The sequence below is a fragment of the Kogia breviceps genome, chromosome 6, assembly GCF_026419965.1.
Source record: "Kogia breviceps isolate mKogBre1 chromosome 6, mKogBre1 haplotype 1, whole genome shotgun sequence".
Lineage (NCBI taxonomy): Eukaryota > Metazoa > Chordata > Mammalia > Artiodactyla > Physeteridae > Kogia > Kogia breviceps.
This window is the reverse complement of record NC_081315.1, coordinates 94,953,974-94,973,009: the sequence shown is the minus strand read 5'-3', so window position 1 is coordinate 94,973,009 and position 19,036 is coordinate 94,953,974. Positions and strand designations below refer to the sequence as shown.

Here is a 19,036-nt window from a genome sequence, read left to right as displayed (position 1 = left end):
GAGGTGTTGAATGAGAATGTATGTGAAAGTGTGTAGTAAAATGTAAAATCCTATATCAAAGGAATGTGGCATTATGGTGTTTATAATCACTGTGTTAGGTAAAAGAACAAGTTCCTGCCCTCTGGGAACTCATCATCCAGAGGGTAATACAAGTACGGACAATTACATTAGAATATGTGATAAATCCTTTGGCAGATATAGTTACATGTGATCAGGGGCGCAAGGAAGAACAACTATAATCTGGAAATGGATAGATAGGGAAAACTTTGTGGGGGAGTGACTTCCAGATCCGAAGGCTAAGGAAGAGCAAGCGTGGCAAAGAAGGAAGAAGGGAAGACCATTCCAGGTTGAAGGAGTGGCATGGGGGAATATGGCAGATTTAGAAAGCTGCATCTATGGTTTCAAGTATGGAGCATAAACTGTCTACTTGTAGTGCCTAATTTGATTATGAGGACCACTTACCTAACTCTAAAGAGGTAATGTTATTGTACAGTGGTAGACAATTCTAGAAATGGACTTGGTCTGAAACCTGGTTTGACCATTTAGTAATCTGTTTTATCTAATTAAAAACTTCACCTTCATAAACTTATAGGTTCAGTATGATGATGAAGGTACCTACTTCAAAACGGTTGTTGCAATGGTTTGAAATAAGTTTTGCAAATCTCCTGGTGTTTAATAAACATGTAGTAAATGTTAGGAACAGTTTTGTTGCTGTCCTAAAAGTTCTTAGAGTTACTTTTTCCCGCTCAGTATTCTATAATCTACTGTTTTAGGTTAACAGTTTAGCAATATTTTAAACATTATCTGTTGTTCATTATAACAAAATCATAAAAACAGAATTTGAATGAATTTTAAAGATGGTCTAGCTCAATTTCATTATTTTGTGTGTGTGTTGAGAAACTGAGTCACAGTTAAATAATCTGGCTATGATATCACAATGAGTTAGTGACACAGCTGGGACTAGAATCAGGTTTGAATTCCAGAGTTCTTTCTATGGGTCTTGGAATAAATTGCCAAAAATAACTCAAAGACACCAACCTATGGCACTGGTCACAATTTCTAGCAGAAACAATATAAGTTAACAATGTAGAAACTGACATTCCTGTAGCTTTACAGATAGATTTTTAAAAAATCTGTATTTTTTAAGGAGTATCATATCCTTCTCTGCCTGCCCTCTGGTAGGAATGGTATTTAGCAACAGCACATGTGAAAGAGCAGTGAGAGCCAGATAATAAGGAACTGGATAATTCTCTTTTTAAAATTTACTTTGTAAAATTGAAGTATAGTTGATTTATGGATAATTCTTAAATGAATAATTCCTCTGCCATCAAAAATTTGGCATAAAGACAAATTCCTATTTCTGTTTGAATCTCCTTTCTAAAATATGAAAATAGATTTTTATAATACTTCTCAAACACGTTCTACTTTGTTTATTCAAGAGGATCCAATAGATAATTTGTTTAGTACCTTTTGTGTACCAAGTGCTAGGGCTAGAATGGTGAGCAAGAAACTTATGCTTTACTGGTATAAACAGATGTTGAAACAGTAATCATACAAATAAATAATCATAATTAGTTAAATGCTATGCCTAAAAGTGAAGAGTGATATATGATCATATAGTAATGTTTGAGGAGGCTTAACTGTGATATGAAGGCTCAATAAAGTAAATAAGCAAAGATGAGTCAGAGGGATAGAGAAAAGGAAAGAGGAAATAGCATGTGCAAGGCCCTGAGGAAGGACATGGTATTATCTGTCCTAAGAATTGAACGATTTACTTGTAAATTGAAAAATTTACTGTAATTGGAGCAGAGAAAGCTAATATAAAATACAGCTCCTGCTCATGAGAAGTGGAGGTATTTACTAGGCATCACCGAAGAAACCAAATAGCACGAGAAGAAGAAGTAAACCTCCCCCCCACCAAAGTAAAATGTGTGCTCTATGTTAGAATTTTAGAGTTTTACAGATTCATTGAAAAGAAAATTACCTTAGAACCACTATAATATTCTATTTATTAGATGGAGTAATACTAGGATTTGTGTATTTTCAACATGTATTATTTTTCATTTGATGTTTCTTCTTTTCTATCTTGGTTCATTGGGAATTGAGGGACTATTTTGATGTACTGGAGTGTTTAGATCAGGGACTTTTGCTTTTGATCAGCTGAACAGCCATAGAAAATGACAGAGAGAATCTTATCCTGTTTTCTTGGCTGAGGTTTTTGTGTGGGTGTGTGAGGTGCAGCTGCACCGTCGGTTTCTTGGCAGTCAAGGCAAGGCAATTCTCAATGCAGTTCATCTTGGATAGAAAGAAACTTAAGATAAAAAGGCTACTTTGCATGTATTAAATTCAGTGGAAAGCACCCAGGGCCTGAACCTTTGGTTGATATTTATTCTAAGTTATTTGGCTAAACAGATACAGCAGCCTCAGGCACATGCCCAAGCTTATGGCAGGAACACATGAAAGAGAGATCATTAAAAAAATAGTCAAAGCTTTGTCTCAGTATAAAATTATCAAATATATGTAATTTAAAAATTAATTTTTGTTAATTTTTTGTTTATGATTTAATTAAGCTTTTTCTCTAAAGAACACTTAATGAAAAAGGCAGATTGCTAACACCCAGCTTTGCTTGTAAAAGTTAATTCATAATCAGAAAGATCTTATCTCAGATTTATCACAGATGGATTCCCATCTCTGCTTTTATTGTTCATTTGTTTTCTGCACTCTCCTTTGGCCTTTTCTGTGATCTATGAGCATTTTGTTTCTCCACACCCTTAGATGAAATGCAGACGAATATGGAGCTCTTTTTTCAAGCACATTTGCATCCTTTCCTTTGTATAAACTTACAGTTGTTCTTCCTACTCTTCAAGTATCAACAGAAATGTCTGAGTTGCTTCCAGTGTTTAAACTGCTTGCTTATATCTCTACTATTATTTAACATTATTGCTCTTAGAGTAGAGTAGAATCAGGTCCTGAGGTCAGTTGGCCTGGGTTCAGATCCAGTTCAGCTAGTGCTATCTTGGTCCCGTTAACTTCTCAGTTTCTCATCTCCAAGATGGAGATAATCATGTTAATGCTTCATAAGTTTTTTTTTTTTTTTTTTAAGGTTTAAAGGGAAAAATGCATATAAAGGGCTTAACTCAAAATAAGTGTTTAGGAAAAGAGACATTAGCTATTCTTTTCTTCATGATTTAGAACCATCTCCTAGAATCCATTAACAGCATATCTTCAACTCTTCTGGGTGATTTCATTTAGTCTAAAGACCATCTGTATGCTCATGACTTCTAATTTATATCTCTGTTCCTTACCTCACTCTTCCCCAAGCTTGAGATTTGTATATCTGACTGCTACGTATATCTGCACTTAAATATCTAATACATACTTCAAACATAGCATGTCTAAAAATAGAACTTTCGATCTCTATCACCTGCCCCTACTTGCCTCCCCAGTTTGTTCCTTCTCATTCTTTCCTATCTCAGTTAGTGACAGCACTCTCCGTACTTTTTTTGGCTTTCCTCTAGCTATCAGACCCCATCCATTTCATCAGAACATCTGAAAGCATTTTCCCCAGTATATGTCCTGAATCTGACTACTTGTCACCATATCCTCTACTAGCACCTTACTTATTAGTCCAAGGGAATATAACCCCTTTTGCTTGGACAGTTATGGAAGGAATGGTCTCCTTATTCCTCTCTGTTTTCAGTCTTGTCTCTCACAATTCATTTTCCACATTGGATAGTGATATTTTAAAAACATAGATTATTTACCTCTCCTTCTTATTGAAATTAGAAAAATATCCAGAATTTTTGAAAGTACTTTTTGACCTGGCCCCTCTGACTACTTTCTTTCCCTCAAACACAGCTAGTTCATTCCTTATCGTAAGGTTTTACACCAGCTTTCTTCTCTGTTTGGATTATTTTTTCTCCTAGATCATTACAATGTTGACTCCTTGCAATTTTTAGGTCTTAATTCAGGGAACAGCTCCTCAGGGAGACTTTACCCTGACATCTTTTCTTTCTTAATAGCTGATCACTATCTGAAATTTCTTCCTCCTTTTGTTAATTGCCCCTCCCCACTCCCAAAAGAATTTGTTGTATGAGAGCAAGGACTTTATCCGTCTTCTTTATTGCCATATTCCCAGTGCTTAGAATGGAACCTGATACTCAGGTTTACAGTATTATATGGATGGATGGCTAAATGAAAGAATGAATAGGGCTTCCCAGGTGGCGCAGTGGTTGAGAATCCGCCTGCCGATGCAGGGGACACGGGTTCGTGCCCCGGTCTGGGAAGATCCCACATGCCGCGGAGCGGCTGGGCCCGTGAGCCATGGCCGCTGAGCCTGAGCGTCCGGAGCCTGTGCTCCGCAACGGGAGAGGCCACAACAGTGAGGCCCGCATACCACAAAAAAAAAAAAAAAAAAAAAAAAAAAAAGAATGAATGAATAAATACATATCTGGTAAGTTTACAACCAGGGAAATAGTGGATTATTTCGTCTTGTTCAGACTTTGCATAGATGCTTGTTTTGGAATTAACCATGCTAATATTTTGTTATCTTTTCCTTTATGTGTCTTCTCTGTTCTAGATTGTAAGCCCTTAAGGGTAGGAGATATGTCTCCATTGTTTTTAGCTTTTCATAGAATGCTACATATTATTGTAGTACTTATTATTGATTGAATTGAATTGAAAATTCACTCTAACATCTTTATTTCCTCTGAAGTTATAGTATTGTTATACAATGTGTATGTATATAAATATATATATAATTTATATAAATTCTGAAAGCAGATGTGTTTAAAATATTCCTTCTCTTTTCATCTTTTGCAGTTCATAACTGGACCCTTGAGGACACGCTTCAGTGGTTGATAGAATTTGTTGAACTACCCCAATATGAGAAGAATTTTAGAGACAATAACGTCAAAGGAACAACGCTTCCCAGGTGGGTCTTTATTATTCAAATGTATTTTTTGTATTCCTGGAGAATAATGTTACTTTTCAAAGCAAAATCTACAAGTTACTTCTGTGGCTAAGTGCTCAAAGAAAATATTATAAATATATCCATTCTTTGATATCTGTACGGTGTGAATTTGCAAGCTTTAACCAATTTTTCTTGCCTAAATAATCTGGCCTTTTAAAAAATTTGTTCCTAAGGAAAGTAATTTTGAAAATTAGAAGGTAGGTCAACTACATCTTTTTTTTTTTTGCGGCACGCGGGCCTCTCCACTGTTGTGGCCTCTCCCGTTGTGGAGCACAGGGTCCGGATGCGCAGGCTCAGCAGCCATGGCTCACGGGCCCAGCTACTCCACGGCATGTGGGATCTTCCTGGACCGGGGCACGAACCCATGTCCCCTGCATCAGCAGGCAGACTCTCAACCACTGCGCCACCAGGGAAGCCCCAACTACATCTTTTTTAGATAACATCAAAGGGCCAACCTCTGTGGAGCAGCTAAGCCTGCGATCTGCAACTACTGAGCCAGCGTGCTGCAACTACTGAAGCCAGCACGCCTAGAGCCTATGTTCCACAACAAGAGAAGCCACCGCGATGAGAAGCCTGTGCACTGCAATGAAGACCCAATGCAGCCATAAACCAAAAAACCCAAAAAAACAAAGGGCCAACCTCTGACCCTGTTGTAAATGTAACAAAAGCTTATTCATTTGATATGGATCCACCTTTATGAAAAGACGTATTTGAATGGATTAATGTACAGATCCTTAGTCTTAATTGGTATTTTTTAAATAACAACACTTAATTTTAGTGACCATATGTTAAACCTCAAAAAAATAAAGTTTAATAAATAAATTATAAATAATAACAACCATTTTTGAATGTGTATTACATAGAGGTACTGTATATTATCTCATATATGCTTCATGGTTAAAATGAAGTACAGTGTATTATTATCCCCATTTTACAGATTGAAAAAACCAAGTCAGAGAGAAGTTAAATATTTTGCCCAAGGTAGCATTTGAACACAAATAGATCTGATACCAAAGTATAGGATGCCAATTTATTCCTTAGATGTCTGGAATTAATTGTCACTACTTTTCTAAATTATGTTTTAAAAATTCCATTAGTTAACCTAATAATCGTTAAAAATTTATATGTTAAAATTTGCATAATTCCACTGGAAATTGACCCTTACGAGATTGCTTATGTTCCATTCCAACCTAGATTGTTTCTTGTACCAAGAAAGTATCTAATAATGCTATCAAATTATTATATGCATATTATATTTCTAATCAATTTACTTATACATCCTATTTAAATAAGAGGCATTTGTTGCTTTGAAGTTTGTATTTTGGATCAAGTTGAAAGTTTTCATATCTTGTTAAATGTATTCTGAAAATCAACATCAGTATTTCTGACTTTACTGTGCACATGACTATAATGATGAAATTATGGAGTTAAGAGTCAAATCAACAAGTGCATATTAAGTGTCTTTTATGTTCATGGTGCAATTAGATGCTGAAAAGAAGGAAAAAAAATAAAATAGAGTTCTTGCTTTTAAATAAGAAGTTTCTAAGTTAAAACAAAACAGAATAGTAGAGCATTGATGGGATTAGGGATTTTCAAGTTGTTCATGTTACCCTGGAACGTATAGAATTTTTCTTATCCTGTTTTTTGGGAAATTTCTCTATATAACAACAACATGAAATAAAATAGGCTGCTTGATTTTGTTTGTTTTTTTGAGCTGCATTGGGTCTTCGTTGCTGCACGTGGGCTTTCTCTAGTTGTGGTGAGTGGGGGCTACTTCTCGTTGAGGTGCGCAGGCTTCTCATTGTGGTGGCTTCTCTTGTTATGGAGCACAGGCTCTAGGTGCATAGGCTTTAGCAGTTGTGGCTCGCAGGCTCTAGAGTGCATTTCGGTAGTTGTGGTGCACGGGCTTAGTTGCTCCGTGGCATGTGGGATCTTCCCGGACCAGGGATAGAACCCATGTTCCCTGAATTGGCAGGCAGATTCTTAACCACTGCGCCACCAGGGAAGTCCCAGGCTGCTTGATGTTTTGACCATAAATGTTATAGCCACTTTTTTCTTTTGGTTAAGTAAAGGTTATCAGAGATAACCTCAAATTCTGGTAGAATTGTTGAGATAACATCACACACTTAATCAAGATCAGTTTTTTAAAAATAGTGAACACGTTACTACAGAAGAAAAGCTTATAAATGTGGAAGTTCAGCTTTCAGGTCAGCCCACTGGAGGCTTTTCGAATTGAGGGGAAAGGAAAACTGGAATAGCCTTCATCAAGCCCTTTTTATATGGTAATAGAAATTACATGAGTCCATTTAAAAGCTTAACTTTTATATGGTAATAGAAATTAACTTCACAACTTTTAAACTTTTTTGTAGGGTAACTGTAGATATAAGAGCTATTTATAAGAATGTATAAGAAAATGTATTACACATTTCAGATGTACACATACCTACAATAATTCATTATTTTGTTTCCTTTCTGTGGCATTAAAATATTGTTACATCTGCAGTATGTAGGTAAAATTATGTTAGTTTTATGTCATGGTTATCTTTAAGCCTTTTATTGTATTTTCTATATTCTGTAATTCTTGTTACCAGAGCTTATATTAAGGCTCTCTTCACCTGACACATGCCTCCTCATTCCTTTCAGACCTGTGTGAACTTCCCTGACATCCTCACCCACTCAGGTAGAATTGCTTCCACCTCTGGGCTCATATAGAACTTTGCATAAAATTCTGTTTTATAGTTTCCTTTTTACTACATCTCATTGTCTGTCTTAAATTTAGTCTACCAATAGTATTGCTGTTCATTCATGCATCCATCCATGCATTCATTCATCTGTTATATAAACATTTATCAAGCATCTACTTTTGCCAAGCACCATGCGAGGTTTGGGGATAAAGAGATGAGGCATAGTTTGCCTTCAAGCACTTTGATAAGTGTCATATTGAAGATGTAACAGGAGCATACACAAAAGGTTACCCGCAGAGATGATGAGGGAAGGCATTTTCTATAGGGCAAGTTAGAGTTCTTTACTCTCTAAAGTTTTGTAGAAACCTCATAGGATTTCTGTAACCTGAAATCTTCCTTTGTGGTTCAGAGTACAGTCATTGGGATCATACACATTTGGGTTTGAATCCTTGCCTTACTTCTTACTGATAGTAACCTTGGGCAAGTTACTCAGTCTCGCAGTACCTTAGTTTCCTCATCTATAAAATGGCAATTTTACACATATTATAGGTTCTTTGAATTCTAAAAACCCTTGGCACAGTACCCAGCGCATAGTACATGCTTGTTTTAATCGTCATTGTTATTAACAATTTTATTATTATTATTACACTTCGTATCCTAAGATCCTTCTTGGCATCATAGTTGGTTGATAAGAAATCTTGGCTACTGGAATACTTGGATTTGAAGTCCAAAACAGAGAGATTTTATTTCCTTATTTCACCTGTGCCTTTTGGCACCCTGCATACTTTCTTCATTGCTAATGAAATGGTTCAATACTTCTTACTGCATCAGTCCCTCAGTTTACTCCCCCATCCAGCGATGACTTTTTACTTTCCATTTATGACTTCAGTGGACTTTAACGTTTAAATAGTTTAAATATTAGAATATAAAGGTATAGGTGTTTTAAAAAGATATTTATAAAGAAAAGCAATATGATCTAAATTGAGGATGATTTTTGAAAGTCTGCTATGTTCAGTAAATTACTTACAATTTTGTTGTTTATGAAATGATAGTAAAATGCCAGAGGTAATTAATGATTATAAAATACTTTGAATTTGATAAGTTTCTAAATTGTATTAAGTTATTGCACAAAGTAACCATAGAAAACAAAAACATCAATATAGCAACTAAATTATTAACATACAGGAGTGTTTGCACTGCTGAGTTTTCACTGAAAAGGTTTTCGATACATGTAATAAAGTGTTAAATTGCACATGGATGAGCTCTTAAAGTAATCATCACCAATATGTAAAGTGTTAAATATGTTGCTAAAATATTTAAATTTACATATTTTTAATATATATGTATTTTTAATATATTTTAATATATATGTATTTTTTAAATGAACAGGATAGCAGTGCATGAACCTTCATTTATGATCTCTCAGTTGAAAATCAGTGATCGGAGTCACAGACAGAAACTTCAGCTCAAGGCGCTGGATGTGGTTTTGTTCGGACCTCTAACGCGTTAGTATTCTCCCTCACAAAATATGGTGCGAAAGAATAATCAGTTCGTCCATTGTTGTTTAAAGAAGGAAAAAGTAAGAAAGGTGGTAGACTAAGAAGAATCCTCTGTTAGCTATGAAAGAAATGTAATACTATCTTAAAAGATTTATTGGGTGAGATTTTCTGTCATTGGAATACGGGGTGTGGAATTTTCAAAGCTGGTTACTGATGTAGAAAGTTGTAAAAACTATGTTACTTGATAATTTAGAATTAAATTTCCAGATTTAAAGCTCTTTACAGCAGTTGTAATGTTGATGTTATTATAGCTGGATATTCACTGAAGAGTCCTTTAAAAAAAGGTGCAATCTAACCATCTTGATAACACAAAGTAATAAATCCTAACTTGACTTTATTAATTACCAGGAAAAGGATTTTTAAGATACAGATCAAAAACAGAGGCCCTAGAGGCCTGCTTGAAACTGTACAAAGTAACAGACTATTCTGGCAGAAGTACAAGGTGGAGAATGTTATTTGATTGTTCTAAAGAAGAACATTTAAGAAATTGTTTTGTCATATTTGTAAGGAAAGTGAACCTTGTTTTTCTTTACCTTGAGAGGAATACTTTCTTCCCAGAAGGGAAGTTTAATATGTTTACTTCATTTAATTTCAAATTTCAGAAAGCTTTGGGGGAAAAATGTTTGAAGAGTACACATTTTAGAGGAATTTTATTTTATTTTTCAGAAGCTAAAAAGGGATAACAAAATTAATCCAAGAAAAATGGCTTTCACAAATTATAAATTAAGAAACTAATGTTAATTTTACCTCAGTTCTTGAAGTTAAGAGACTTGCAGATTTCTATAATACCATGTTGGGGGTGCCCCTGCTAGTAAAGGGTTACTGGAGTGGTTGGATGGATTCCATGACTTTACTGGTGGTTCTTTTTTGGCTCAGGCTAAAAGGGCAGCTGGTGAAACAGCTGGACCTCCCCTTTGTGAGAGTTGGTGGAAATTACAAACCCTATGAAATAGAACACTATTGAAATGCCAAACATTCCATAAAGATGATACCCTTTCTAACCTTTTCCTTATCCTAAGTTTTCAACTGAATCTGTTGGGGGTTGTCTTCTGTGAGATTCAATCTAGTTTTTTCATGTGAATGATTGGTGAAAATAGGAATTAGACTATAGAATTTGTCTCTATAGAATTTGTCTCTATATACAAACTGGTCATAAATATTTATATTTTATTAATCCAAGAACAAACTACTCTCTAAGCCAAACAGTATTATCATTTGAAAAGAAACCAGTCTCAAAGAATGTTGAAAACAAATGTTTTAATAACAAACCAGTTTAGAAGTTAATGATGCGTTACCTTTTTAATGTGTTTGTCTTAGAATTATTATTTGAGTGAATGAGCCCTACAGTTGGAACACCCACATTAGATTTATAAAAAATTAGCAGTGTCACGTGAACAGAAATACATTTTAAAGGAGTTTTCACTGAAATCTTTTCCAGTTTGTGGTACTTACTGTACAGTTTGAGACTTGTCCATCTGTTTATTGTTATTCCTGGTGATTATAGTTCAGCCTCAACAAGGCTTATATTTGGACTAGAGCCTGTGCTGAACCTCTCAGTCTGAGGCAGAATAAAAATAAATCCTTTTGAGACTTTAGCCTTCTGCCAAAGAGTGAATAGTGAATCTCTTTCACTATAGGTGAGGGCGTGCACTCTTGAAATATGAAACACTGAGGGTCTCTGGCATAGAACATGCTGTTTATCACACTATGTAAATGTATACGAACTCTAGACTTGTAAGCACGCCTCCTGACTTTAGAAAAAAATGTCAGGGATTACTGTCAGTGTGCCACAGGGGAAGGCAATCCCGATGTTTCCTTCTACTAACCCAGATCTCTCTGGCAGATAACCACCTAAAACGTTACTAGTTATGATCATTTAACCCATGGTTTTTCAACCTTGCCACTATTGACATTCCGGGCTGGGTAATTCCTAGATGATTCTTTGTTACCGCCAGACTGGGGGCAGGAAAGAGACTGTCTTATGCATTATTGGATGTTTGGGAACATCCCTGGCCTCCACCTACTAGATACCCATAACAGACACCCTTAACTTCCACCTTCCAAATTATGACAAGCAAAAATTGTCAGATGTCTGCTGGAGGGAATATCACTCTTGGTTGAGAATCACTAATTAATCTCGTTACATGGCTGTGTGCTTGGGAAATTGCTTTTTGGTGAGTGATTAGGATTTCAGTTTGTGTATCAAAGCATGACCGCTGCCTAACTTGTCTGAAAGAAGGGAGCTGGTAATGGTGATACTCTTCCTGACTCCTTTCACCCCACAGAGGACCATCCTCTCTATGTGATTGGAGATACTGTTGCTTCTTCAGAGCTCCCCAGGAATTCTGTCACTAGCTCCTGTAGCAGCAGGGGGCATGGTGCATCCATGTGGGTTTATCACTGCCCTCCTGTAGGTCTAGTATATCAGGTAGTTATAATAAGCACATTGATTATTTGAGGAGAACTTGTATATGGGAGGGACATCTTCATATTTTGTTTGTTTTTAGATACCTACTATTTTTTAAAATAAGTGGCTCTGTGTACTGAGATTCTATGATACTCAAAGATTAACTTAGCCACCTGTAATTGTCTTCGTAGGCCCTCCTCATAACTGGATGAAGGATTTTATCCTCACAGTTTCTATAGTAATTGGTGTTGGTGGGTGCTGGTTTGCTTACACGCAGAATAGGACATCAAAAGAACATGTTGCAAAAATGATGAAAGACCTAGAGAGTCTACAAACTGCAGAGCAAAGTCTCATGGACTTACAAGAGAGGTGAGTAAGTAAAAAAGACTATAAAACTGTGGGAAGATACAGTTTGTGAATATGTAATATGGGCATGTGCTTACCATTTATATTTAGGTTGGTGCATACATCAGGAGTTCATTTCATGTTTTTAGAAAAGTATCATAGTCATAATTACAAATTTATTATAAAGGTATGCACCAGGGACTAAATGGGCAGAAGACCAGTGGAAATAAATCAAATATAGGTAGAATTATAAGTGAAGTTAAATTTTCTTTTTAACATGATTTAAATAATTATGAATTTCTTAAAAGCTTCTTCCTGAAGAGTGTTTCCCTTATATATCCTGTATTTTTAGCTCAATATAAATCAAAATAGCTATATAGTAGGTTACCTGATATTTTTGTTGTCCAAATTTAAGATTAATAGAAAATGCGGTGAATTCTGATTGAAACATGTATCCTATTGATTGATATGTATTTATTCTTCATTAAGATAATGAAATTTTGGAAACTTTTGTGAGGAATTTTCATTTTTACTGTTCTGTAAGGCTTGAAAAGGCACAGGAAGAAAACAGAAATGTTGCTGTAGAAAAGCAAAATCTAGAGCGCAAAATGATGGATGAAATCAATTACGCAAAGGAAGAAGCTTGTCGGCTGAGAGAGCTAAGGGAGGGAGCTGAATGTGAATTGAGTAGACGTCAGTATGCAGAGCAGGAATTGGAACAGGTATTTATGTTTCAAAAAAGTATTTGTGAGGATATTTGTATTGCTACCCTGAGGAGTTTTGTGGGTTTCATTCAATCTCCTACATTTAGTTCTGTCATATTCTTCCTTAGTTAATAAAAGAGTCATCTGTCTATATTGTTAGCATTGGTCAAGTTCATATAGCAAAAAACAAAGTACCAACTAAAAGAAAAAGTTACCCTTATGTTCACTTATTCATGAAGTTCTATCCCATGCCATGTTAATTGTCTTGAGTGAATCTAAGATGTTTATTTAACAACTGTAGTATATTTCAGTTTCTGACTGTAACCTAGTAAAGTATATCTACTGTTAAAGTTCTCTGTAAATGTTAAGAATCTCTATTATCCATTTGAATCCTGTTAAATGGTTTTAGAACATAATCTGCTACAAATTCTGAAGTTGTTCAAAAGGTGTCTTTTTCAATATCTGCTTCTACTATGCATTTACTCAGGATGGAGTTCAGGCATTGCACAATCCTTCAGAAAAGGTGGGGAGGTCCTGGGAGAATTTAATTATAGGCAGATGTATTAGTTTTATAATTCTACTGTTAAAAATTACCACAAACTTAGGGGCTTAAAACAACACACATTTATTATCTTAGAGTTCCTGAAGTCAGAGTCTAAAATAGGTCTGCAGGGCTGTGTTCCTTCTGGAGGCTCTAGGGGAGGATCTGTTTCCTTGCCTTTTCCAACTTCTAGAGGCTGCCTACATTTCTTGGCTCATGGCCCCTTCCTTCATCTTCAAAGCATGTCACTCCAGCCTCTGCTTCCATGGTCTCATCTCCTTCTTCTGACTTTGACCCTTTCTTTACTGATAAAGAAGTTGAGGAACAAAACGAGGATGAGAAAACTTGTTCAAGTTTGGAGAGTGACTTGATTGTAAAGCAGGGCCAGGAACCTAGGTATTCTGCCTCCCACTTTGCTTTATGCACTGTTGTCTTCTCAATCAAGTGCTAAGTAAGAATTATGTAATGGATGAGTTTCAGTTTCAACTCATGAGGAAATGTTCAGGGTACATTACTAATTCCTTCAAGGTTGTCATTTTGGTAGGAGTTGTCTGACTGAATGCAACTATCTCTTTTGTTAACAGTTAACTGTTCTTTCTCTCATACCCCAGATACCTGTCTTTTGGGTCTTTTCCCTGTAAGGGGTTTGTTCTCTTAAGTTGACTCCTAGACCTATTTTGCAGTCTGGTCCTATTTACCTGACAGACCTTGTCTATATAGAATGTAGTAAAGAACCAGGGAGTTAACAAAAAAGGCGTAGCCAAATTATACTGTGTCCAAGAATTAGATATTATGTCCTTTTCTCCTGTGAGAACTCTGTGCCTGTACCTACCGAGACTTCAACTCTTGGTTGTTCCCAGTACTAAATAAACTAAAAAGCCTGTTAGCTGTTTTTCTGAACTTTGCAGATGAGAAAGAACAAATTAGAAAGCAGTAGTGGGGATTCTTCTATAGGGACATAAACTGGTAGCAGTATTTTACAGGAAACTGCCTCACAGTGCGGGAAAAAGACACAATATAAAGAAGGACCCCAAAATCAGAAATATTCTAGTCTGGGGTTTGGGGCATAGAGACCTTGCATACCTTAGTAGACCCTAAGATTACTATGATACTACATCCCAGCACAAACATAATAATCCTAATGAGATCCTGAGTCAGTAAGAGGTGGTTTAAAGGAAAGAACTGGGTATTTAAAAAGAACTCTGTCCAACATGATTACAGTAATAAGAAACACAATTTTATGTGTGCTCACTCTGTACCAGAACTTTATGCTGTGCACATCATTGCAAAATTTTAATCCTCACTATACATAGACATTATTCTCATTTACAGATGAGATGTGTACAGGTTAAATAACTTGCCTTCGGTCACACAGCTGTTATGTGGCAAAGGCAAGATAATGTGTGTTTTATTCCAAAGTCCATGTTTTCCCATACTGCTATTAAAAGCTTTGTTTATAAAAGTAAGTTTAACTGGGAAATTAATTTACATATAATGTCACATAATCCACAATTCCACGTAGTTTGAAGCATTACTTTATCTTGTCAAGTGGGTAATCAAACTTCTCAAAGTTAGAAGGCAGGAAGATCTGGTACATATTTTGTATCATGTTATTTTCTGTTAAACAAAAGCTTTTGGGTGAATAATAGTACTGCTTTATATTTTGTGTGGTTTAAATACTTTTAACATAAATTGTTTTGTTCTTAAAGTCTCAAGAAGCCTGAAGTTAGGGCAAGTCATAGTACCTCTGTTGTACATGCAACAGTAAGTCTCTGAAAGTAAAGAACTTGCTGGAGGAAACAGAGGTAATAAATCATAAAGTTGGTCCAGAAACCAGGTTTTCAGATATTTAGACTTTCTTCTGTGATGTCATGTTTTTACTTGTTGCTGTTTTATTCCTAAGACACAAAAAATTATATAAATAATTATTGTATTTCTAAACAACTTAATAATTCATCATTTGTAAAACCTATTAATTACTCAATTTTCACTGCATCTGTTTCCCTGTAAATAACAATGTTAATTTAGACTGAGGGTTGGAATTCAGATCAAGTGATAAATTTAAGAATAATGGCAGAGAAAATAGTTGCTGTTATTGGAAGGTCAAAATTTCCAAAATGTTGAGACATTATTTGACAGTCAATCAAAACATTGGTCAGCCTCAGTTTATACTAGAACTATATCAATTCTGTGTTAAATGTGTTTATTGAACTTGTTTTGGGGAAATAAATTTATGGATATAACATTAAGGAAAATCTTCATGGTTAAAGAGAAAAACACAAGTGAATTTGTTCAGATTCTCTGTATACATTACATCTTTGGCAATGAAAACTGTATAGAAATTTTAGCTTTAAAATCTTGTGAGAAGAAGGGCCTGTGACCTACACTTTGTAGTGTTATATACAACTCCATGTCACAGGACCTGAGCTCTGATTCTCTCTTGAGAGATTAGCAGGGACGCCACACAGCTCTGCCAGCCGTCTTATTAAGCGCAGTATTGTCCCAAGTACATTGCACAGGGAGTCACGTCGGGCAAGTGTTGCTTACGATTTGCCTTAAGTGAGTAAATCCTGTTTTACCCTTCCTGTTAATACCTGTATTTTGAATTGTTTACTTCCTGTCTGACGGTTTTAGAGTTTTAAAAAACGTTTATAAAAACTTTTTTAAAGTTTTAGAGTTTAAAAAAATACCTTTCTACATTTTTTTCCTGTAGTATCTGGCGGCTGTTCTCTTTATCAGAAATTTGTGTCTAGTACTCTAATTTAGTTTATTCTGGCACATGATAAGGTTTATTTAAATAAATTGGGTTTGATCAGATCAAACGTTGTTCTGCACGTTAGTTTAGGAATGAAGTTTTAGGTACTTTACTTAACTGTGGGGAAAATTAATTTGCGGTTATGGTGCTCCAGAAGCAGGATGCTCCATAGTTCATTTGTCACTTTGTCTGAAGGTCTTGAGTGTGTGTATGTAATTTCATAAATTCCATCATGTATCTTTATACATCCTTAGCTTGAGCTCTTGCTAGTTTTTAAGTGAATCATTCCTACAATGGATTGTCTCTTTATTCTGTGTCATTTTCTTAGTGAGACTTTCCTTAAGAGTTTTTTCCTTAGCACGTAATACCACCTCATACACTAAGCATTTTAGTTTTCTGTTTATTATCTGGCTCCCCTAAAGGGCGGCTAGAAGAAAAACTTCCACATTCTGACACTGAAGCTATTCATAGTTTCCCATGGAAAAATCAAGAAGACTCTCACTCAGAATCTGTTTTCTTGAAATTTATACTTAGTCTGCAAATGCTAATTTATCAACTTTTTGGTATGTGAGAAGCAGGAAAAAATTAAATAGAGGTGATAAAACAGACTATAATAGGCAGATATGCTCATAACAATGAGAAATAACTGGCCATAAAGATGTCTGAAAAAACTTTTTTAAAATGGTATAATTACTTTAAAAAATGAGTGTATAGTTAGGTAGCTACAGCAAGGTCTTTGGGGAAGATTGGAAGGGGTAGTGGAACAGGTATTCACCCTATTTTGGATACTTCTTCGTATCCTGTCCATAAACAAAGAAATAACAAAAGTAATCCATTTCAGTTTGTACATGCCCTGGATTTTTGTCTCTCAGTGAGTCTGGCTATTATAAAATATAAAAATGCAATATTGCAACCTAAGATATATGCAAGCTCCCTTTCACTCTCTGGCTTTACAAACTTGCTTAGTGAGTTTAAGAGGTACTTAAAAACTTCAGCTTTAGTTTTAATGTTAGAAATATTGTTTTAGACTGTGATTTAAAAAGATGTTTACAAAGAGCATAATTCAAATTGCCTTTTCTCTTAATTTTGGTACTAAAAAAATCTTAGTTTATATATCTATTAAAAAGAGAAATTTCTTTTTCTCTCTCTAACCTCTACCACCTTTCTCTACCCCTCTTTCTCCCTCCCTTCCTCCCTCTCTCTCCTTCTCTCCCACTCCTCCTCCTTTTCTTTCCTACCTCCCTCCCAGGTTCGAATGGCTCTAAAAAAGGCTGAAAAAGAATTTGAACTCAGAAGCAGCTGGTCTGTTCCAGATGCACTTCAAAAATGGCTTCAGCTGACGCATGAAGTAGAAGTACAGTACTACAATATTAAAAGACAGAATGCTGAAATGCAGTTAGCTATTGCTAAGGATGAGGTACTCTATTATATTACAAAACGTACTACGTTTCTAAAGGGATTAACCAGTTGGTATACAAAGATCTGAATAAAATTTTTAGTATCGCAGATTATTTTCATGAATTGGAACTTATTGCATAGATTGACTCTCATAAAAGTGAAATTACTTTAAGAGAAGTACATACCTTTCAGAATGACCTTATAGTATCATTTAAAAATCATCCCTACTATTATTATCATAAATGTTTTATACGGAGCTTTTCTCCTCTAGGTTGCTGCTTCATATCTGATTCAGGTTAGTAGTTACTAGAAATTAATGTCTGACTCTTAATAATTGTGTGAAATTATTGAGTCTTAATCTGATTTCTAGTAAAACAACAACAAAAAACTCAGTGCACTCACTAACACCTCCATTGCAGTAGGATATAGTTTATGTTATTCTCCTAGTTTTAAATAGAATATTCAGGTCTTTCTGATCCATAGAAATAAGGGAAAAAATTCTCCAGAGCAAAGTTTGGCTTAGGAAAGCATGCTTTCTCCCTCATTTGTTTTCTTTTTTGGAAAATAGGGCTATATCTTGGCTAATAATTCTCCATTGATTTTATAATTATCAATATATTCAAAACAAAACAAAACTTATTAGTATATGTGTATTTTATCCCAAACCTAGCCTTATTTTTCTCTCTTTGGGTTTCTAGGCAGAGAAAATTAAAAAGAAGAGAAGCACAGTCTTTGGGACTTTGCATGTTGCACATAGCTCCTCCCTAGATGAGGTAGACCACAAAATTCTGGAAGCAAAGTAAGAATGTTACTGTCACTATCTGTCTATTTTTATTGTGTTGAAATGTGTAATTTATAGGCAATTTATGTTTTAACTTGTCATTTAATCATGTACTATTATATCATTTATACTAATTCTGAAAAGGGGTAATTTACTTCTTGAAATTAGTTAATTGCCTTGGTCTGTTCATGTAGTTGACTTTTTTCAGTGCTGTATTAAAGACTCTTTGATGCAACAAGTAATTCCTATATTGGCTTTTCCAGGAAAGCTCTCTCTGAGTTGACAACTTGTTTACGAGAACGACTTTTTCGCTGGCAACAGATAGAGAAGATCTGTGGCTTTCAGATAGCCCATAACTCGGGACTCCCCAGCCTCACCTCTTCCCTTTATTCTGATCACAGCTGGGTGGTGATGCCCAGAGTCTCCATTCCACCCTATCCCATTGCTGGAGGAGTTGATGATTTAGATGAAGATACACCCCCAATAGTGTCACAGTTTCCTGGTAAGTGGTGAGTTCAAAAAAGAGAGTTGGTACAGTTTCAAAAGTAACTTTCTGCCATGTCTTTTATGAATCATTTGCTTTGAAATCTATGATAAAAATTGTGTTAATTCTTCATTTTCTCTTTTTTCTTTTTGTTGATCATTGTGTTTACTGTTTGACATACTATATGAGGTGTGTGTGTTACATACATATATATATGTACACATATATAATACATCATACATGCTAAGTCATTGTATGAATGAAGTGCTGAGCTTTGAGGGAAAACATTCTTTTATATGGCAGCTTAATCTGTAGTAGAAATTAAAAATTAGAGGAAGACCTTGGAAACCTGAGTTACAGTCCTAGAGCTCTGCCACTAACTAACCAACTGTGTGACTTTGAGCCA

General features: G+C 35.4%; 1 protein-coding gene across 5 annotated transcripts in view; it reads left to right on the top strand.

The window, feature by feature from the left end:
* Positions 1-19,036, top strand: part of STIM2 (stromal interaction molecule 2) — a 178,736-nt gene that overhangs the window by 140,740 nt on the left and 18,960 nt on the right. For 3 of the 5 annotated variants that reach the window (XM_067036315.1, XM_067036316.1, XM_067036314.1), the window contains exons 4-11: positions 4,822-4,933; positions 9,046-9,161; positions 11,814-11,991; positions 12,512-12,689; positions 17,217-17,384; positions 17,637-17,660; positions 18,064-18,164; positions 18,410-18,648. In XM_067036315.1, coding sequence (XP_066892416.1) covers positions 4,822-4,933; positions 9,046-9,161; positions 11,814-11,991; positions 12,512-12,689; positions 17,217-17,384; positions 17,637-17,660; positions 18,064-18,164; positions 18,410-18,648 — 1,116 coding nt within the window. Of the gene's footprint in view, positions 1-4,821; positions 4,934-9,045; positions 9,162-11,813; positions 11,992-12,511; positions 12,690-17,216; positions 17,385-17,636; positions 17,661-18,063; positions 18,169-18,409; positions 18,649-19,036 lie in introns of those variants that run through there. The other 2 variants (XM_059067729.2, XM_059067732.2) reach the window with 2 other exon arrangements.